General features: G+C 37.3%; 1 protein-coding gene across 1 annotated transcript; it reads left to right on the forward strand.

The window, feature by feature from the left end:
* The first annotated feature begins 20,974 nt into the window (after positions 1 to 20,974).
* LOC112765526 (probable polyamine transporter At3g13620) lies at positions 20,975 to 23,253 on the forward strand. The gene is made up of 2 exons (XM_025811422.3): positions 20,975 to 22,645; positions 23,029 to 23,253. The coding sequence occupies exon 1, from the start codon at positions 21,225 to 21,227 to the stop codon at positions 22,617 to 22,619; it is 1,395 nt and encodes a 464-aa protein (XP_025667207.1). The 5' UTR covers positions 20,975 to 21,224; the 3' UTR covers positions 22,620 to 22,645; positions 23,029 to 23,253.
* The last annotated feature ends 252 nt before the right edge of the window (positions 23,254 to 23,505 follow it).

A 23,505-nucleotide genomic window follows, 5' to 3' on the forward strand; every position in this document is an offset into this window, starting at 1 on the left:
AGTCTCACATGAGTAGGTACCCAAATTCCAAATATTTTATCAAATTAAAAATATAACACATTCCCTTATTAACCCATGTTCCCACAGTTTCCCCACACTTAATTAACATACTATCTTAAGCTAACCAAAGATTCAATTGGGATAATTAATTTGTTTTCCACTTAAGGCTAGTGATGTGGTAAGATATAGAACAAATTGGGATTAAAAAGCTCAAGGTGGCTAACAAGGGTGATGTAAAGGGTAGGCTTAGTTGGGATAAGTGAGCTAAAATCAAATAATGGCCTCAATCATATGCAAACATGTAAATACACTAAATATTGGACATATAGACTGTAACAAAGTAAAGATCACAATTATAGAGAAGTAAACACACAAGAATAAAATATTTATGGTTTAAATAATGTAACCATATAAATAAGCTCAATTCTCACAGGTTGTGTGTTCTTTAGCTATAATTCATGTTCCAAATACAACTTCCAAACAAGTTTTAACATAAAAAAAAATTTTCAATTTAAATTAGTGAAATTTTTCAAAAATAGAGTCCTAAAAAGAAATTTATTACTTTAACCAAGTAGTAACTAAATGCACAAAATCAAATAAACATGTAATCAAATATGCAGATGCAATAATGAATAAATAAAGAAAATAAGAGTATTGGTGTTGAAAAGAAGGTAACTAACCCCTGGAAGTCGGTATCGACCTCCCCACACTTAAACATTGCACCGTCCTCGGTGCATGCTAAGATGTGCAAGTGGATGGGGGTTGTGGTTCCTCAGCTGGGGCTCTTTCTGTTCCTTTCCTTGCTGTTGATTTGGGAGTAGCTTTCTCTTTACCCTTCTTGGTGGCCATCCTGAAAAGGAAAAAAGAAAGTAACTTGAATTCAAAGGGATAGAGCAAGGAAGAGAATAGGAAAGGTGGTAATTAATGCACATGAAAAGATAAATGATGTTGACACATGGTCATGACTACATGTGAAAAATCATAAACGGGAATATAACAGTGCATATGAAGACAATTAAATGCAAGGTGTTTATTGGCATGCAGGCAAAGGTATGAGTAGTATAGAGCAAGCATTTAATGTCCAATTTAGATTACCAAGTCATTCAAACTAACAACATGTTTGTAATAACAATTATATTTAAGTAATAAAATATAAAAAGGATTTTGTGAAAAGCAAGCATTTAGAGTAGTAGATAGAAAGAAATCGAAAAAAAATAGTGCATAATGCCATACAGGCTTTTTCACAAACACATAGCAAGCATGGTAAATAAGCTATTGAAAGTATTAAGTTGAACATGCAAGCAACCCTTTAAAAAGTATTATATAATTGTAAAATAATTTCACAAGAAAATAATTACCCAATTAAATTTTTAACACCAATATAAAAATAACAAATTTAGAAAAGAAAATAAAAATATGCACAAAATGAAAAAAAATGCAATGAATGAAAGTATGCAAATAAATTAAATGAAATAGAATAGAAGTGAAGAGGGATGAAGAAGAAGAAAGTAAGAAAAGAACGAAGAAAGAATAAGAAAAGATAGAAAAATTAGGATTAGAGAAGAAAAGATAAGAAAATTGGCACTAATCTGGATAGGTTGTGCGACGCTGGCGACGCGGTCGCGTGGTGCGCAATAAGGTCAGGCGACGCGGACGCGTGGCATGATTTGTGCGATTGGCGCGAGTGCAGTCTCGCGTTCGTGCAACTCTCTGTTTGAAATACATTTTGCCAAATCTTAGGGTGACGCAGTCGCGTGGTTGACGCGATCGCGTAAATGGCCATTTTCAAAATCAACGTGAACGCGTCGGGCACGCGTTCGCGTGGGAGGGCTTGGGCTTCCAGCACGAGTCCAGCCCCATTCCAGCCCAACTTACTGCCATACACCCATTTACGTCGATTCCACAGAGCACACGTTCGCGTGGGTGACGCGGACGCGTGGGAGGCTCTTTTGCCACATGACGCGGACTTGTCAGCGACGCGGTCGTGTGGAGTCAAATTATGCTAAAGGCGCACCTCTAGCCACGCTCTCGCATGACTTTCTGTTTGGTTTCTTTTCTTCACAACGCACTGGTGACGCGGACGCGTCAGCGACGCTGCCGCGTCGCGTGCGTGTGTTTTTTTTTTATGCATGAAAAATACAGAATGCAATGCTAATATGAATGTTATGCAAAACTCCAGGTTCAATACAATAAAATAAAATAAAACTCGAAAACAAATAAAACTAAATAAAAATGAAAAAAAGGAACGATCATACCATGGTGGGTTGTTTCCCACCTAGCACTTTTAGTTAAAGTCCTTAAGTTGGACATTTGGGGAGTCCTTTGTTATGGTGGCTTGTGCTTGAACTCATCCAGGAATCTCCACCAATGTTTGTGATTCCAATGGCCTCCGGGGTCCCAAACTAGGCGCAGAAAGCCTTCAAGTAAGTTAAAGCAAGTGACAAGGCCCCAAGAGTGCTGATTTCTAGATTGAATTCCGGGGTTCCAGACCTTGCCTTTGCACCCATCTTCTTGTTGATCATCATTTTTCCACTTGGGTGGTGAACAGTCGGAATTCTCACTGAGACATCCAAACAGCTTCCTAGACCCATTCAGTTGAGCTTTATACCAACCTTTGCGTTTAAACTTAAAGCTTCCAACCGTAATGAACCTTGCAGGACAATTCTTACCACTAGCCATCTTCCTCTTACTCTTAATGCCACAAAGAGCTCTAAGTTGTCCGTCTCCAGTAGCCCATATTCAAGTGGGATTAGAAAGCTAAGGGATATGAATTTTACCCACTTGAATGTTGTGAAAGATGATGGCAACTTAGGGGGAGGGGTCTCCAATAACTTTGGCAAGGTGATTTCAAGCTCCACTCCCTTGTGCTCTTTGACAATTTCCACCTCTTTGCAAACTTCTTTAATTTCAACATCTTCCTCTTGGTAGCTTTCTTCCAATTCAATCTCTTCTTCATTACTTACCAAGGGCTTGGGAGGTAGTGCTTTTTCTTCTTTAATTTCCATCTCTTGACCAACCTCTTCCAAGTCTTCAACCATGATATGCCTTGGAGGTTGTACACCCTCCTCAGCATCAATTTCAATTGCCTTGGAAGGAGGTTCCATAACCTGACTTTCCCATGGAGGGTCAGTATCTCCTAAGTCTGCAACCACTTCTTCCTCTTCAATAATTACAGCTTCCTCCACTTGTTCCAGCACAAAGTCATGCTCCGTACTGTCCACTGGAGTTTCTAATATCTCCTTCATGCTACGTTCTTCATTAGATTGTCCACATGAAGCCATGGGGGTTTCTTGAGTGTCTGAACGTCGGGAAGATAATTGATTTATTGCTTGATTCAATTGGTGAAGGGTTGCAAGAAATTGATCCACTATTTTCTTGTGACGATCCTGTGATTCTTGTTGCACTTGGATATCATAAGTAGGACCGTAAGGATCTTGGATTGATGGATATGGATATGGTGCATATGGAGGTGGTGGTTCTTGAGAGTAATTGGGTTGGAATTGGGGTGGTTCTATATATGGTTCATATAGTTCATAAGGTGGTTGGTATGGTGGATGTGGGTTAGGATCATATGAAGGGTGGTAGTTCGCTTGTGAGTGTGGTGGTTCAAAGTTGTGTTAAGGAGGTTCATAGGCATATGATGGGGGTCCATCATATCTATCATCTTGGTATGCCCCCTGGAATGGCTCTTGACTATAGTAATTTGGTGGATGTTGGTTGTCACGAAAGGGTCCACCATAACTATTGTCTTGGTATGCATCGTGGAATGGTCTTTGTCTGTGGTACTGTGGAAGGTATTGTTGCCGGAAGGGTTGATCAGATCCTCGTGGCTCCTTCCATCTCTGATTGTTTTGACCTTGATGCATGTTCCTGTTATAATTTCCATTCCTTGCAACAACATTGGAACCAAACTCAAAGCGAGAGGGGTGAGAACTCATAGTTAGTTAATAAAATTTAAAAACAAAAATAAAAGCAAATTTGAAATTCAAAATTTTGAATTTGAAAATTAAAATTTGAATTTTGAATTTTTAAATTTGAAATTTGAAGATTAAAACTTGAAATTTTAAAATTTGAATTTTAAATTTTGAAAATTGAATTTTTAAAATTGAAAATTGAAAATTGATTTTTTTTAAAATAAGATAGGATAAGATAAAAAATTTTAAAATAAAATTCTGAATTTTTTTCGAAAAAAAAATCAATTTAAAAGTAAATATTTACAATAACCAATAATAAGGCACACGTTTGTAATTCCCCGGCAACGGCGCCATTTTGAAGAACTGAAGATTGATGGTTTAGAGGTTATAGTAAACTCTCGTTGCAAGTATAGTTACTAAACCAAGCAATCAACCTTTCTTACAAAAGTTTTGGTTGTCACAAGTAACAAACCCCTTTTAAAATTGATAACCGAAGTATTTAAACCTCGGGTCGTCTTCTCAAGGAATTGCAGGGAAATATGTTCTTATTATTGGTTAGGAGTCTTGTAAATTGGGGGTTTTGAAAGTAAGGAACCAGTATGTTAAATGATAAGAAAAATAAAATAGCAATAATAAAATAAACTCTTGGCAAGGTATTAGAACTGGAAGTCCTATCCTAGTTATCCTTATCAATTGTGATGAGAATTGGATTTTTCTCCCACTTTGTTAACCTCTAACTATGAAGGTAAGTTAAGTGGATGAATTAATTTCGATTCCTCAGGTCCTAGTCTTTCCTTGGGAAAGGCTAGAGTTATTGGAACTCGACTTAATTCTTGAAGAATTCCAATTTTCAGTCAACAATGAGTTTGATAACTTAAGTGTCTCCAATGACTCAACCAAAGCCAAAAGGGAAAAATCCAAATTATTTATATAAATAAAGAAAAGCAATCATAATTCCGAAATACCTCAAGTTGTACTCATAAAGATAACAAATGTAACATGGAAGAGTTCATAAATTGAATTGGAAAAATAAATAAAAGGAACATTGAACCTGTGATGAAGAAGAAATAATCCTAAATCCTAAAACTAAATCCTAAGAGAGAGGAGAGGTTCAGAGAGAGGAGATGTTGTGAGCTTGATCATGTATGGATGCATTCCCCCACTTTATAGCCTCTAATATGTGTTTTCTGGGCCGCAAACTGGGTCGAAAACAGCCCAGAAATCGCTGGAGAAGAAATCTGCCACGCTGGTTTTTCGCCACTGCGACGTATCCGCATGGATCATGCAACCGCGTCCCCTAGCGTCAGGGCAACTATGGCATATTATATATCAAATCGAAGCCCCGGACGTTAGCTTTCCAATGCAACTGGTACCGCATCATTTGGACCTCTATTGTTCAAGTTATGACCGTTTTAGTGCGAGAGGGTCAGGCTGACAGCTTTGCAGTTCCTTCAACTTCTTGTATTCCTTCCACTTTTGCATGCTTCCTTTCCATCCTCTAAGCCATTCCTGCCCTGTAATCTCTGAAAACACTTAACACACATATCAAGGTATCGAATGGTAATAAGAGAAGATTAAACATATCAAAAATTAAGACCAAAGAAGTATGTTTTCAATCATAGCACAAAATCAGGAAGGACAACGTAAAACATGCGAATAGTATGAATAAGTGGGTAAAGAGTTGATAAAAACCACTTAATTGAGCACAAGATAAACCATAAAATAGGAGTTTATCAGTCCTTCTGACATGCTTCCAGAATGGAGCATCATATGTATATTCTATGATGGTCTGTCTGAGTTGTCAAAAATGTCATTGGACCATTCTGCAGGAGGATCTCTTCATCTGAAAACACCTGCAGAAGCTCAGGAACTCATTAAAATGGTTGCAAATAACCAGTTCATGTACACCTCTGAGAGGAATCCTATGAACAATGGGACGCCTCAGAAGAAGGGAGTTCTTGAAATTGATACTCTGAATGCCATATTGGCTCAGAACAAAATATTGACTCAGCAAGTCAATATGATTTCTCAGAGTCTGAATGGATTGCAAGCTGCATCCAACAGTACTAAAGAAGCATCTTCTGAAGAAGAAGCTTATGATCCTAAGAACCCTGCAATGGCAGAGGTGAATTACATGGGAGAACCCTATGGAAACACCTATAATCCTTCATGGAGAAATCATCCAAATTTCTCATAGAAGGACCAACAGAAGCCTCAACAAGGCTTCAACAATAATGGTGGAAGAAATAGGTTTAGCAACAGCAAGCATTTTCCATCATCTTCTTAGCAACAGACAGAGAATTCTGAACAGAGCCATTCTGGCCTGGAAACCATAGTCTCTAATCTATCTAAGACCACACTAAATTTCATGAATGAAACAAGGTCCTCCATTAGAAATTTGGAGGTACATGTGGGTCAGCTGAGTAAGAAGATTACTGAAACTCCTCCCAGTACTCTCCCAAGCAATACAGAAGAAAACCCCAAGAGAGAGTGCAAGGCCATAACCATGACCAACATGGCCGAACCTAGAGAGAGTGAGGAGGACGTGAGTCCCAGTGAGAAAAGCCTCATGGAACGTCCTCTGGACAGAAAGGAATTTTCCTTTGAGGAACCAAAGGAATCTGAGGCTCATACAGAGACCATAGAGATTTCATTAAACTTCCTTCTGCCATTCATGAGCTCTGATGAATATTCTTCCTCTGAAGAGGATGAAGACATCACTGAAGAGCAAGTTGCTAAGTATCTAGGAGCAATCATGAAGCTGAATGCCAAGTTATTTGGTAATGAGACTTGGGAGGATGAAACCCCCTTGTTCACCAATGAACTGAATGCATTAATAAGGCATATATTACCTGAGAAGAAACCGGATCCCGAAAAATTCTTCATACCTTGTACCATAGGCACCATGACCTTTGAGAAGGCTCTGTCTGACCTGGGGTCAGGGATAAATCTCATGCCACTCTCTGTAATGAAGAAACTGGGAATCTTTGAGGTACAAGCTGTAACAATCTCACTAGAGATGACAGACAAATCAATGAAACAGTCTTATGGACTAGTAGAGGACGTGCTAGTAAAGGTTGAAGGCCTTCACATCCCTGCTGATTTCATAATCCTAGACACTGGGAAGGATGAGGATGAATCCATCATCCTTGGCAGACCCTTCCTAGCCACAACAAAAGTTGTGATTGATATTGACAGAGGAGAGTTGGTCCTTCAGTTGAATGAGGACTACCTTGTATTCAAGACTCAAGGTTCTCCTTCTGTAACCATGGAGAGGAAGCATGAAAAGCTTCCCTTAATACAGAGTCAAACAAAACCCCAACATTCAAACTCTAAGTTTGGTGTTGGGAGGCCACAACCAAACTCTAAGTTTGGTGTTGAGAGGCCCCAACCCTGCTCTGATTATCTGTGAGGCTCCATGAGAGCTCACTATCAAGCTATTGACATTAAAGAAGCGCTTATTGGGAGGCAACCCAATGTTATTTAATTATATCTATTTATTTTCCATTGTTATTTTATGTTTTCTGTAGGTTGATGATCATGTGAACTCACAAAAACAACTGAAAAATCAAAAACAGAATGAAAAACAGCATTAAAAATAGCTCACCCTGGAGGAAGAGCTTACTGGCGTTTAAACGCCAGTAAGAGTAGCAGAATGGGCGTTAAACGCCCAGTCTGGCACCATTCTGGGCGTTTAATGCCAGAAACAGGCACCAGACTGGCGTTTAACGCCAGAACAGAGCACCAACTTGGCGTTAAACGCCAAGAAAGGGAGAAAAGCTGGTGTTAAACGCCAGAAACAAGCAGCAATCTGGCGTTTAACACCAGAATTGCATTCTAAGGGCGTCTTGCACGCCTAAATGGAGCAGGGATGCTAAGTCTTTGACCCCTCGGAATTTGTGGACCCCACAGGATCCCCACCTACCCCACCTCTTCTTCTCTCCTCTTCACACCTTTCCATAACACTCTTCCCCAAATACCCTTCACCTATCAAATCTTACCCTCTTCCCCAAATACCCCTCATCACTCATTCAATCTCAGACATCACAAACCCCTTATACCCCCTTGGCCGAATTCCCCTCTCCCTCCATCTCCTCCATTTTCTTCTTCTTCTCCTTCATTCTTTCTTCTTTGCTCGAGGACGAGCAAACACTTTAAGTTTGGTGTGGTAAAAGCATTACTTTTTATTTTTTCATAACTATTTATGGCACCTAAGGCCGGAGAAACCTCTAGAAAGAGGAAAGGGAAGGCAATTGCTTCCACCTCCGAGTCATGGGAGATGGAGAGATTCATCTCACAAGCCCATCACTAAGAAAAGGATGGAGCAAACAAGAGAGCCCACTCATGGACATCAACAAGAGCATGAGAAAATTCCTCATCATGAAATCCCTAAGATGCCTCAAGGGATGCACTTTCCTCCAAAAAACTATTGGGAGCAAATTAACACCTCCCTAGGAGAATTAAATTCCAACATGGGACAACTAAGGGTAGAGCACCAAGAGCACTCCATCATTCTCCATGAGATTAGAGATGATCAAAGAGCTATGAGGGAGGAGCAACAAAGGCAAGGAAGAGACATAGAGGAGCTCAAGAGCACCATTGGTTCCTCAAGAGGAAGAAGACGCCACCCTTACTAAGGTGGACCCGTTCCTTAATCTCCTTGTCTATTTATTTTTTCTGTTTTTATTCTCTATGCTTTATGTTTATTTATGTTTGTGTCTTCATTACATGATCATCAGTGTCTAGTGTCTATGCTTTAAAGCTATGAATGTCCTATGAATCCATCACTTTTCTTAAATGAAAAATGTTCTAAAAGCAAAAGAACAAGAAGTACATGAATTTCGAATTCATCCTTGAGATTAGTTTAATTATTTTGATGTGGTGGCAATACTTTTTGTTTTCTGAATGAATGCTTGAACAGTGCATATTTTTTATATTGTTGTTTATGAATGTTAAATTTGTTGGCTCTTGAAAGAAAAATGAAAAAGGAGAAATGTTATTGATGATCTGAAAAATCACAAAATTGATTCTTGAAGCAAGAAAAAGCAGTGAAAAAGAAGAAGCTTGTGGAAAAAATGGCAAAAAAAATAAAGAAAAAGAAAGAAAAAGAAAAAGCAAGCAGAAAAAGCCAAGAGCTCTTTAAACCAAAAGGCAAGAGCAAAAAGCCAGTAACCCTTTAAACCAAAAGGCAAGGATAAAAAGGATCCAAGACTTTGAGCATCAGTGGATAGGAGGGCCTAAAGGAATAAAATCCTGGCCTAAGCGGCTAAACCAAGCTGTCCCTAACCATGTGCTTGTGGCGTGAAGGTGTCAAGTGAAAAGCTTGAGACTGAGCGGTTAAAGTCGTGATCCAAAGCAAAAAGAGTGTGCTTAAGAACCCTGGACACCTATAACTGGGGACTCTAGCAAAGCTGAGTCACAATCTAAAAAGGTTCACCCAGTTATGTGTCTGTGGCATTTATGTATCCGGTGGTAATACTGGAAAACAAAGTGCTTAGGGCCACGGCTAAGACTCATAAAGTAGCTGTGTTCAAGAATCAACATACTAAACTAGGAGAATCAATAACACTATCTAAATTCTGAGTTCCTATAGATGCCAATCATTCTGAACTTCAAAGGATAAAGTGAGATGCCAAAACTGTTCAGAGGCAAAAAGCTACTAGCCCCGCTCATCTAATTGGAGCTAAGCTTCATTGATATTTTGGAATTTATAAGTATATTCTCTTCTTTTTATCCTATTTTATTTTTAGTTACTTGGGGACAAGCAACAATTTAAGTTTGGTGTTGTGATGAGCGGATAATTTATACGCTTTTTGGCATTGTTTTTAAGTAGTTTTTAGTAGGATCTAGCTACTTTTTAGTATATTTTTATTAGTTTTCAAGCAAAATTCACATTTCTGGAATTTACTATGAGTTTATGTATTTTTCTATGATTTCATGTATTTTCTAGCTGAAATTGAGGGACCTGAGCAAAAATCTGATTCAGAGGCTGAAAAAGGACTGCAGATGCTGTTGGATTCTGACCTCCCTGCACTCGAAATGAATTTTCTGGAGCTACAAAAACCCAATTGGTGCGCTCTCAATTACGTTTGAAAGTAGACATCCTGGGCTTTCCAGCAATATATAATAGTCCATACTTTGCTTGAGTTTTGATGACGCAAACTGGCGTTTAAACGCCAACTTTCTGCTCTATTCTGGTGTTAAACGCCAGAACTGAGTTACAAGCTGGAGTTAAACGCCCAAACTGGCACCAAAGCTGGCGTTTAACTCCAAGAAGAGTCTCTGCATATGAAAGTTTCAATGCTCAGCCCAAGCACACACCAAGTGGGCCCAGAAGTGGATTTCTACATCATTTACTTATTTTCTGTAACCCTAGCTACTAGTTTAGTACAAAAACTACTTTTAGTGATTTATTTTATATCTTTGGATCATTTTTGAGATTATCTTTGTATCACTCTTGATCTCTTGATCACGTTTAGGGGGCTGGTCATTCGGCCATGCCTGGACCTTCATCACTTGTGTATTTTCAACGGTGGAGTTTCTACACCTCATAGATTAAGGTGTGGAGCTCTGCTGTTCCTCATAAATTAATACAAAGTACTATTATTTTTCTATTAAATTTAAGCTTATTCTTATTCTAAGATATTCATTCGCACCCAAGAACATGATGAATGTGATGATCAAGTGACACTTATCACCATTCTCACTTATGAACGCGTGCCTGACAAACACTTCTGTTCTACATGAAAACAAGCTTGAATGCATATCTCTTGGCCTCCTGGTTCATGATGCATGGTTGCCTCTCCTGACAACAGAGCCCTCCATTCCGTGAGATCAGAGTCTTCGTGGTATAAGCTAGAATCAATTGGCAGCATTCTTGAGATCTGGAAAGTCTAAACCTTGTCTGTGGTATTCCGAGTAGGATCTGGGATGGGATGACTGTGACGAGCTTCAAACTCGCAAGTGTTGGGCATAGTGTGATAATGAGAATCGTGTTGGTTAGGAATTTCTCTTATAGAAAGAAGAATTTTGTTGCAAGCATAGCTCCAAACCAACAAACAACTCTCACATCAAAATAAATTTTTAGTTTTGTCACAAGGACAAACCCCAATATAAATTAACCGAAATATTTAGACTCCGGATCGTCTCACAAGGAATTGCAATGAAATGCTCAATTATTGGCTATGAAGAACAAGGGGGGTTTGATTTTATATTTTTGCAAGAAAATAAATGATAAGAAAGTAAAATAACAAGAACTAATAAAATGAAGGAAAATAACTCTTGGCTAAGACATGGGAAATTGAGATCACCATCCTTGTATACATACCAAATATTGATAATTGTGAGAGGCCAACCTATTAAGTCTACTTCCAAAGCCTTAAGTATGTAATATCTACTCCTAGGCTTGAAGTACATCAAATAGGCTTGATCACATCAACCCATAAGTCCCAACCTACCTACTAATTAGATTAGTAGTGGGTTGGCGTCAATGAGTATCAAATTTATCACCAAGGGTTCTCAAATCACCAATTCATTGAGACCCAATGACTCAAGGTCACTCAATTCCCTTAGCCTAGGCCAAGAGTCAAGAAAACTACTCAAAAACTAGAGGAAACATTTTATCAAACACCTAGAATGCAAGAAAAGTAAACATAACAAAATGCAAGAATTAAATGAAACCCATAACTATCAATAGCAAGAAATCAATAATAGTAAGCAAGATTAATATAAAAGAACATGGAAACATAAACTTGCATTAAAGAAAATTAAGATCCAACAATTGTTCATAAACATAAAAATCACAAAATAAAGGAAATGACAAGTGAAACTAGAAGAATAGAGATGTAATAACAAGAAATTAAAAGGAAGAACTAAATCAAAACAAGAATTATAACTTGGATCCAAGAGGAAATTAAACCTAAACTACCCTAATTTCTTGAGAGAAGAGAGAGCTTCTCTCTCTAGAATTCTATCCTAAAACATGGTGAAAACTAAACTATGACTAATTGGTTCATTTCTCCCTCAATCCTTGGGTTCAATAACATCAGAAATGAGTTGGATTGGGCCCAAAATAAGCTAGAAATCGCCCCCAACAAAGTGCAAAAAGTGGACCCACACAGCTCCATCGGTGTGCACGCGTCCATGGCGCGTGCGCGCCCCTGAACGCAAAGCAACATATGGCAAATTTTATATCATTTTGAAGCCCCGGATGTTAGCTTTCCAACGCAACTGGAACCACATCATTTGAACCTCTGTAGCTCATGTTATGGTTGATTGAGTGCGAAGAGGTCAGGCTTGACAGCTTTATAGTTCCTTTATTTCTTCATGAGTTCTCCCACTTTGCATGCTTCTCTCCTCACTTCTTCCATCCAATACTTGCCTTATGAACCTGAAATCACTCAACAAATATATCAAGGCATTGAATGGAATTAAAGTGAGTTAAATTTAGCTATTTTAAGGCCTAAAAAGTATGTTTTCACATTTAAGCACAAATCAAGGGAGAATTGCAAAACCATGCTATTTCATTGAATAAATGTGAGAAAATGTGATAAAATCCCCCAAAATAAGCACAAGATAAACCACAAAATTGGAGTTTATCAAATCTCCCCACACTTAAACCAAGCATGTCCTCATGCTAAGAATAAAGAAAGACAAGAAAAGGGTATGAACATTTATTCAATGCAAAGAAACTATATGCACCTATCTAAATGAATGCACTAAATGCAAGATGATTCTACTTGCTTGGTTAAAAGTAAATCAATATCCAAGAACACATATGCACATGTAGGGCTACCAAATTGAATATCAAAATAAAGCACAAATAGATTTGCAAGAAGAAAAGCTCATGAAAGCCGGGAAGAAGGAATTGAGCATCGAACCCTCACCGGAAGTGTATCCGCTCTAGTCGCTCAAGTCTATAGGGTCAATTCACTCAATTCTCTTCTACTCATGCTTTCCAAGATTTGTTTTTCTTCTAACAATCAACAATTATTCAATGCATGCACAAATTTATCATGAGGACTTATTCATAGGTTGTAATGGGGCTAGGGTAAAGGTAAGGATGCATATGGTCAAGTGAGCTTGAAATTTGTATATTTGATTAGCCTAAGCTCTCACCAAACACATATAACAACCTATACAATTCTAATACACAACCTAGCTACCCATGATTCCCACTTTTTCACATACTCATGCATTCTCTTTAATTCACATTCCATATGCATTGTTATTATTGCCTTACTTTGGGGCATTTTTTTGTCCCCTTTTTATTTCTTTTTTTTTTTTCTTTTTCTAATTTTTTATATTTTTTATTTTATTATTATTATTATTATTATTATTATTATTATTATTATTTTCTTTATCATCATTTTTTTTCTAAAGTATATACAAACGTATCAATGCATATGGTCTTACATATTTAATGCATAAGCATGTACCCAATTCCCAATATTTTTAACAAAAATAAAAATTATACCTTTATCTCAACCAATGTCCCAAGTTTCCCATACCCAAATGATACACATCCTCACTAACCTAAGCTAATCAAAGATCCAAATTAAGGACATTTATTGTTTTTCACTTAGGGGTAGTGATGTGCTAAAATTAAGAACAAAAGAGATTAAATAGGCTCAAAATTGGCTAACAATGGTTGATGAAAGGTAGGCTATTTGGGTAAGTGAGCTAAATGAAATGATGGCCTCAATCATATAAATGCATGTATACATGGAATAATGGACATAAAGAATCAAACAAATCAAAGATTACAATCATAGAAAGAGAACAATGCACACAAGAATAGAAATAAGTGGTTATAAGATGTAACCACACAATTAGTCTCAAAACTCACATGCTTGTGTTCTTAGCTCAAAAACCATGTTCCAAAATAAGTTCTTCAAGCAAGTTCACACAAAAAAAAATTTCAAATTGGTAGGGTGCCCTAGAACAATTTTTCTTGGAAAAGAAATCATCACCCTAACCAAGTAGTCCTATCATAAAAAGAAAGTGGTAAAAATATATACAAATTCTAACTAACATGCAACTTATCATGCAATGCAACAACTAACTAACAAAGAAATTTGGTGTTGAGAGAGGAAATTGTTACACATGGAGGTCGGTCGGACGACCTCCCCACACTTAGAAATTTGCACCGTCCTCGGTGCATGCAAAGAAGAGCAAGGTGGACGGGTTGCTACAATTAATGAGCTCCTTCAAAAGGTTGTGCGGATGAACTTGTTTGTTGTCCCATTTAAAAGCTTTTCCCACCCTTTCCTTCTTGGTGGCCAACCTAAAAGGAAAGAAAGAGAAAGAAAATTAAGTCTACAACAAAGATATGAAAGCAATTAGAACATAGGCAGGGCTAATGCCAAATAAGAGTAAGGTTCTCACTACATGTTAGCTATGCATGTAAGTGAGAGAGCAATATAGGCAAAGGGCATATCAACTAATACTTGATGCAAGTATAAAGCCAAAGCATGAAGAGCATGTTGAGCATCAAGTTCACAGAAGAAATAGTGGGTTATGAAAGACATGTAAGCTCATATCAATGCACAAAGGATATAAGGATCATCAAGGGTTAAGCATTGAATTAGAAATTTCATTACTCATCAATATCAAACAAGTCAAGAAGCACCAAGATTAACCAAGAAATTCTCAACAATTGAGTATAAGAATCCAACACCATTATTAAAACAAGAACTTAGAATGCAATGAAAGGTAAACTATAAAAATAAAATTAAAATGTAATGAATGGTAATATGTAAATGCAACATATAAAAGAAGATGAAAATAAGAAAAATAAAAAGTGAGAATTTTGAAAAGAAAGTAAGAAAGGGAGAAAGATGAAGAAAGAAAGAAGAAGAAAGAAAGAGGAAGAAACTAGAAGGAAAAGAAGAGAAGAAGGGAGAAAGGAAACAGGGCAGAACAGGGGAAAAACATGGCGCGGAGGGCGATGCGTACGCGTACAGCATGCGTGTGCGTGGGTGGGCAAGCAGGACAAGCGACGCATACGCGCATAGCACGCATACACGCGGATATGAAGATGGCCACCGACGCGGACGCGTCATGTACGCTTGCGCGTTAGGTCGTGGGCACAGAATAGGCATAACTTGGGCACAACTCTCTGGTTTTTGTACCAGGAGTGTGAGATGCACCACCGGCGCGCGCGCGCACAGTGCGCTTGCGCGCGGATGCCTTTTTTTTTTTCAAAAACAGGACACTCCCTTAATCTATAAGCATTCTAAAATAATCAAAAATCAAATTTAACAACAAATCTTTTTAGTTTTGAAAAATTTTCAAACATACTAAAAACAAAACTTATACTACAAGTAAAATGCAATTCAACAATAACTAGACTAATCAAAGCATGAATGCAACAAACAACCTATCAATAAAAGCAAAATGCATAAGAGTATAGAAAATAAGAAGAACTACCTACAATGGCAACTCCAATTACTTATTAACCAAATCTAAAAGAGAGTGGAAAGAGTTTACCATGGTGGGATGTCTCCCACCTAGCACTTTTAGTTTAAGTCCTTAAGTTGGACATTTAGGGAAGCTCCTTGTCATGGTGGCTTATGCTTGAACTCATCTTGAAACTTTCACCAATGCTTGGACTTCAAGTAAGCTCCAAAATTCAAGATCAATGGCACCAAGCTTTGATGAAGTTCCACACAAGCTAAGGGCTTCCAAAATTGGTCTTCATATATTCCCGGATCCCAAATCTTGTTTCTACACCCATCTTCAAGTTGATCATCACAATTCCAATTGGGTGAGAAGTGATCCGAATTCTCAAGTAAATACTAAAGCATCTTCCTAGACCCCTTTAGTTGAGAACTATACCAACCATTGCACTTAGACTTTAAACTTCCAACCATAAGGAACCTTGATTGGCATTTCCACCCACTACTCAATTTCCTTTTGTTCTTAACCTCACTAAGAGCTCTAAGTTGCCCATCATTTTCAATCAAACCATATTCAAGTGAGTAATTAAAGCTTAGGGATAAGAATTGTACCCACTTGAATGTTGTATTGGATGGTGACTTAGGAAGGGGAAACTCCCCACACTTAGACAATGCAAGGTCTACTCCCTTGTGCTCTTTCTTGACTACCTCCACCTCTTGGCAAGCTTCTTCAACTTCAACCTCTTCCTCTTGACAAAGTTCTTCATATTCAACCACCTCTTCACCAACTTCTTCTAGCTCTTCCCCACTCTTCATGTCACAATATGGAGGTAATGTGGAAGTTATCTCAACGTTTACCTCAATATCAATAGGGGAAGATTCCTCAAATACCAAAGGATCATGTGTTGGTGTGGGCTCATCTTCAAGAGGAAGATTTATTATTTGCTCACCTTCTTCCAATTCTTCATCATTCATTATATGCTTAGGAGGTTGCGCATTATCCTCCTCAACACCAAATTCAAGTTCATTGGAAGAAGGTTCAACAACTTCCACAAAATCATCAACAATGTCACTTGGTGTGGAAGTGCTCTCAAGTTTGAAATCCACCTCTTGTTCAACTTTGCCTAGGCTTTCAACCACTTCTTCTTCATTAATAATCTCTTCACTCTCCACTTGTTGCAAGACATACCCCATCTCCTTGTCCTCATCTTGGGATTCCAAAATCTCCTTCATACTCCTCTCTTCGGTTGATTTCTCACATTCATCCGTAGAGGTACTTTGCTTTTTGCATGAGTCCCATGAGTCCAAGTTGGCTTTAATTTTGGCAAGGTTAGCCTTAATAACTTCATACCTCCTCCTTTGGGCTTCCTCTTGCTCCTTTTGATGGATTGTTGCTTGAAGCTGATCCATTGCTTCCTTGAGACGATCCATTGGCTCTTGGATGGATGGGTATGGGTGTTCTTCCATGGAGGGTTGTGGTGGAAAGGGAAATTCATTATGTGGTTGAAAGTTATCATACATGGAAGGTGATTCATCTTGGTAATAGTATGGAGGTGGTGGTTCTTGAGGGTATTGGTGGTGGAATTGGGGTGGTTCTTCATATGGTTCATATGATTCACAAGGTGGTTGGTATGGTAGATATGGGTTGGGGTCATATGGAGGTGTTTGGTGAAAAGGGGCTTGTGAGTAAGGTGGTTCAAAATCATGTTGAGGGGGTGGTTCATAGGCATGTGGTGGTGGTTGTTGACAATCACAATAAGGGTCACCACATCCATTAGATTGATATGCATTAGGATTAGGATTATACCCATAAGAATCTGGAGGTTGTTGTTTCCAAGAAGGTTGATCAATCCCTTGAGGCTCCTCCAATCTTTGATTGTTCCATCCTTAATGCACATCCTCATTGTAGCTTCCATTCCCTACAACATAATTTGAACCAAACTCATAGCCAAAGGGGTGAGAATTCATAATAGCAAGAGAAAATAAAAACAAAACTAGTAAGAACTAATAAAAACAAACTCCTAAAACAAGCAAAAACTAGCAAAGAAGCATATTAACATATATACAATAGCCAATAATATAACACCATTGCAACTCCCCGGCAATGGCGCCATTAATTTGATAATGAGAATCGTGTTGGTTAGGAATTTCTCTTATAGAAAGAAGAATTTTGTTGCAAGCATAGCTCCAAACCAACAAACAACTCTCACATCAAATTAAATTTTTGGTTTTTTCACAAGTACAAACCCCAATATAAATTAACCAAAGTATTTAGACTCTGGGTCGTCTCACAAGGAATTGCAATGAAATGCTCAATTATTGACTATGAAGAACAAGGGGGGTTTGATTTTATATTTTTGCAAGAAAATAAATGATAAGAAAGTAAAATAACAAGAACTAATAAAATGAAGAAAAATAACTCTTGGCTAAGACATGGGAAATTGAGATCACCATCCTTGTATACATACCAAATATTGATAATTGTGAGAGGCCAACCTATTAAGTCTACTTCCAAAGCCTTAAGTACGTAATATCTACTCCTAGGCTTGAAGTACGTCAAATAGGCTTGATCACATCAACCCAGAAGTCCCAACCTACCTAATAATTAGATTAGTAGTGGGTTGGTGTCAATGAGTATCAAATTGATCACCAAGGGTTCTCAAATCACCAATTTATTGAGACCCAATGACTCAAGGTCACTCAATTCTCTTAGCCTAGGCCAAGAGTCAAGAAAACTACTCAAAAACTAGAGGAAACATTTTATCAAACACTTAGAATGTAAGAAAAGTAAACATAACAAAATGCAAGATTTAAATGAAACCCATAACTATCAATAGCAAGAAATCAATAATAGTAAGCAAGATTAATATAAAAGAACATGGAAACATAAAGTTGCATTAAAGAAAATTAAGATCCAACAATTGTTCATAAACATAAAAATGGCAAAATAAAGGAAATGACAAGTGAAACTAGAAGAATAGAGATATAATAACAAGAAATCAAAAGGGAGAACTAAATCAAAATAAGAATTATAACTTGGATCCAAGAGAAAATTAAACCTAAACTACCCTAAATTCTAGAGAGAAGAGAGAGCTTCTCTCTCTAGAATTCTACCCTAAAACATGGTGAAAACTAAACTATGACTACTTGGTTCATTTCCCCCTCAACCTTTGGGTTCAATAGCATCATAAATGAGTTGGATTAGGCCCAAAATGAGCTAGAAATTGCCCCCAATGAAGTGCAAAAAGTGGACCCACGCAGCTCCATCGGTGCGCACGCGTCCATGGAGCGTGTGCGCCCCTGAACGTGAAGCAACATATAACAAATTTTATATCATTTCGAAGCCCCGGATGTTAGCTTTCCAACGCAACTAAAACCGCATCATTTAGATCTCTGTAGCTCAAGTTATGGTCGATTGAGTGCGAAGAGGTCAGGCTTGACAGCTTTACAGTTCCTTCATTTCTTCATGAGTTCTCCCACTTTGCATGCTTCTCTCCTTACTTCTTCCATCCAATACTTGCCTTATGAACCTGAAATCACTCAACAAATATATCAAGGCATTGAATGGAATTAAAGTGAGTTAAATTTAGCTATTTTAAGGCCTAAAAAGTATGTTTTCACATTTAAGCACAAATCAAGGGAGAATTGCAAAACCATGCTATTTCATTGAATAAATGTGAGAAAAGGTGATAAAATCCCCCAAAATAAGCACAAGATAAACAACAAAATTGGGGTTTATCATAGTGACAGACGCAAAAGGATCAATGGATCCTATTCCAACATGAGTGAGAACCGACAGATGATTAGCCGTGCGGTGACAGCGCATTTGGACCATTTTCACTGAGAGGACGGACGGTAGCCATTGACAACGGTGATCCCCCAACATACAGCTTGCCATGGAAAAGAGTATGAATGATTGAATGAAAGCAGTAGGAAAGCAGAGATTCAGAAGAAACAAAGCATCTCCATACGAATTCTCACCAATGAATTACATAAGTATCTTTATCCTATTTTATGCTTTATTTATCCTTTAATTATCAAAATCCCATAACCATTTGAATCTGCCTGACTAAGATTTACAAGATAACCATAGCTTGCTTCAAGTCGACAATCCCCGTGGGATCGACCCTTACTCACGTAAGGTTTATTACTTGGACGACCCAGTACACTTGCTGGTTAGTTGTGCGGAGTTGTGAAAAAAAATTGAGATGATGATCGTGCGTACCAAGTCATTGGCGCAGTTGAGATCACAATTTCGTGCACCAAGTTCGAAAACCCCATTTTTCAACTTTAATTCCCCAAATACGAGTTTTTTTTATGCAAAGCATGTTCGCCGCATTATAACTTTTGTAGAGTTCGCCTAATCCTGACGAACGTCACTTCAAATTTAAAAAAAAAAGGCTAACTTAAATTCTTAAATATAATAATTTTTTTAATTGATATTGAGAAAAAATTCTTGTTAAATATGGTTTGAAAAAAATTCGAGTGAAGTTCGCTGGGGTTAGGCAAACTCTATCTAAATTATAGAATTTCGGGGGTCAGGCAAGCTCTATAAAAAATATAGACGGCAGGATTTTGGAAAATGATATTTTTTTAAATGATATTTTTTTAAAAGATCTTTTACAAAAGTAAAAAAGATTTTAGTGTTATAGGACATAGTGTACTGAAAATTTTTTTTTCATTGGTAAATTTTTAAGATGTCAGGTATATTCACGGACACTGAGATGGATGAACAATACCATGAGTACGATGACATTAACCAACAAAAAGAGCTAGTATGCGACCAAGATATGATGGATGAACAATATGAATCTAAACAAAATTTTGAATTAACTAAACTCAGATTGCTTTGATGATTTCAATCGATTGAGTAATATGACCAATCGATTGAATAAGAAAAACTCCACATGCCTTGCAAAATTCAATCGATTGAAGTTTGGAAAGCCTCAATTTCAATCGATTGGTTTGTGCATCCAATCAATTGAATTTCTAACAAACACGATTTTTCCAACCCAATACGTACGTAATTGGATCAATGATAAAAAAAATGATCGATTGAGATTACAAAATATTTATTACGATTAATGGAAGATCTAATTTATTACTATTTTAGTTCTTGATTCTCAATAAACATGATAGATGAATGATAAAAAAATAATTTATAAAATAAAAAATAAAAAAAGACTAATTTATAATTAAAATTAAATAAGGACTATTTAGTAGTTATTAAAAAATTTAAAAAACATGTTTTGTTATGAGACCATTTAATGGTCCAAACGTTTTGGAATCATCGAATCTTTTACCTTGTGTTTAATAAATAAAAGAATTATGTGTTTGTATTTTTAATGTTTTAAAAATAGAAGTACTTTTAAAAACAATTAAGATAAATAAAACTTTTTAAAATTGGTTTATATTTTTTAAAATTTTAAAATTTAATATAAATTCATATATTAACTAATTTTTAAATTTAACGTTTAAATTTATATCTTTTATAATATTTTTAAATTTTAACATTTGTTTAGCCTTTAAATTTAAAAATATATTATTTTTATTTTTTATATTCCCTCTCACCATATCGATTATTTCAAAAATTAAGGAAGTTATTTATTTTTTATTTTTTTTAAAAAGCTGAATAAAAGATAATTTTATAATTTTTTTTGTGGTTTATCTTCTTAATACTAATAATGAAACTCCAATCATTAAATACGGAACAGACCCTAATCACATTATCTATCTGAGAATCTGACTCTCTCTTCCTCCTCCTCCTCCCACCTAAAATCTCCAAACTCGCACAGTGCACACCACGGTCACCTCAGCACAAAACAGGGTCTGTTCCGTCTACGTCTCTTTTTGTTTCGTTAGTTTCCAACAATAGTGACACAACACAACACAGTTCAGTAAACCCTTCACAATGACACAAGAAGAAGAGAAAGAGGAACACCTTCCCTCTCCTTCCACAACCACCGCTAAGATCCCCAAGAAGCTCACCCTCGTCCCTCTAATATTCCTCATCTACTTTGAGGTCGCCGGTGGGCCCTACGGTGAAGAGCCCGCCGTCCAAGCCGCCGGCCCACTCATAGCCCTCCTGGGCTACCTCATCTTCCCCTTCATATGGAGCGTCCCGGAAGCCCTCATAACCGCCGAGCTCTCAACCGCGTACCCGGGAAACGGCGGCTTCGTCTTGTGGGCCGAACGAGCCTTCGGGCCGTTCATGGGCTCAATGATGGGCACATGGAAGTTCCTCAGCGGCGTCATCAACATCGCATCGTTCCCCGCCCTCTGCGTCGACTACATCCAGAAGCTCTTCCCGGTCTTGTCATCCGGCTGGCCCCGCCACGTGGCAGTCGTTGGGTCCACCCTTGTCCTCTCCTTTCTCAACTATACGGGTCTCACCATCGTCGGATACGCCGCCGTTTTGCTCGGTCTGGTTTCCCTCTTCCCCTTCGTTCTCTTATCTCTCATCGCCATTCCCAAGATTCAACCTCACAGGTGGCTCAGTTTGGGGCAGAAAGGAGTCTCGAGAGACTGGAATTTATATTTCAACACACTTTTTTGGAACCTGAACTTTTGGGATAGCGTTAGCACTTTGGCAGGGGAAGTTGATAAGCCACACAAAACTTTCCCTTTGGCTCTTCTCGTTTCCGTTATCTTCACCTGCGTTGCGTATATCATTCCGTTGTTTGCGGTTATTGGAGCTGTTTCCGTTGACCAGAGTCAATGGGAAACAGGCTTCCATGCCCAGGCTGCGGAGATGATTGCGGGGAAGTGGCTCAAGATTTGGATCGAGGTGGGCGCAGTGCTGTCAACAATTGGGCTTTTCGAGGCCCAATTGAGCAGCAGCGCTTTCCAGGTACTTGGAATGGCTGAGATCGGGATCATTCCGAGATTCTTCGGTGTTAGGTCTAAGTGGTTCAACACTCCATGGCTGGGGATCTTGATTTCAATGGTGATAGCACTTGCGGTTTCTTCCATGGCTTTTACTGACATTATTAATTCGGCTAATTTATTGTATAGTTTGGGAATGTTGTTGGAGTTCGCTTCTTTTCTTTGGCTTAGGTGGAAGTCACCGAATCTGAAGAGGCCTTATAAGATACCAATGAAGTTTCCGCTGCTGGTTCTCATGTGTTTGGTTCCTTCAGGGTTTTTGGTGCTCATAATGGTTATCGCCACTAAGACTGTTTATTTGGTCAGTGGTGTTATGACTGTGGCCGGGATTGGTTTCTTTTTCTTCATAAAATTATGCAAAACAAAGAAGTGGGTTGAGTTCAGTCATGGTCCAGCTGAAGAGGAAGATTTGCCCCGGTAAAGCTTTTGAGCTGAAGAGAAAGCCGGGTAAAGCTTTTACTTTTCAAAGCTAATTTAAAATACTAACTTTTAAAGTATAATTTTTTTAAAAAGTATAATATTTATATTTAGTAAATTAAGTTAAAAATAATTTTTAATAAATACAGATAATAATAATTATATTTAATAAAATAATTTTTAAAATTTAAAAATATTATAATAAATGTAAATACAAAAATTAAATTTTAAAACTAATTATATATATTAAAATTTTTAATTTTAATAAATATAAATTGTTTTTAAATTTTTTATGTGCTTTTAAAAATACTTTTATCTTTTAAAAATCACAAATAAAAATATATTATTTTTTTGATTTATCAAACAACAAAACTAAGTGTCTATACTGAGAGTTTATATTTTTGAAAATTCAGGCTGGAGAAGAAAGAAGTAGGAAGTACCGTACAGACTACTTGAGATCGGAGCTTCGCTATTTTATGTCCTTGTTACCTGTTTAGAAATTTCATCAAATGTCTCTAGTGAGCGATAGGCTCAGACCTTGCCAAATTCGAAACCAAAAGATTTGTTATTATTTACATTATTATCAAAAGTTGCTCCAGCAATTTTTTTCTGCAATTATATATAGTTTTCCTTTTAAATTTTTGGAACTGGAATTATATATACTAGTGGCTCAATAGTAGAAATTTTTGCGGTGCAGTTTGAATCAGTTTTGAATCAAAAACTCATTTTATTCGAACACTAATTTTAGTTACGATGGATTAGATGACTTTTTTTTAAAAATTCGATTCCATCCGATCCAATTTCAAGCAATTTTGATTGGATTGAATTGCGGTTTTGTAAATTAAAAAAATAAAATCTTAAAAACTAATGATAATATAACAATATAAATA

This window comes from Arachis hypogaea, chromosome 17 (assembly GCF_003086295.3).
Source record: "Arachis hypogaea cultivar Tifrunner chromosome 17, arahy.Tifrunner.gnm2.J5K5, whole genome shotgun sequence".
Lineage (NCBI taxonomy): Eukaryota > Viridiplantae > Streptophyta > Magnoliopsida > Fabales > Fabaceae > Arachis > Arachis hypogaea.

Coding starts and splice junctions, on each gene's coding strand:
- LOC112765526 (XM_025811422.3), top strand. CDS start 21,225: ATGACACAAGAAGAAGAGAAAGAGGAACACCTTCCCTCTCCTTCCACA.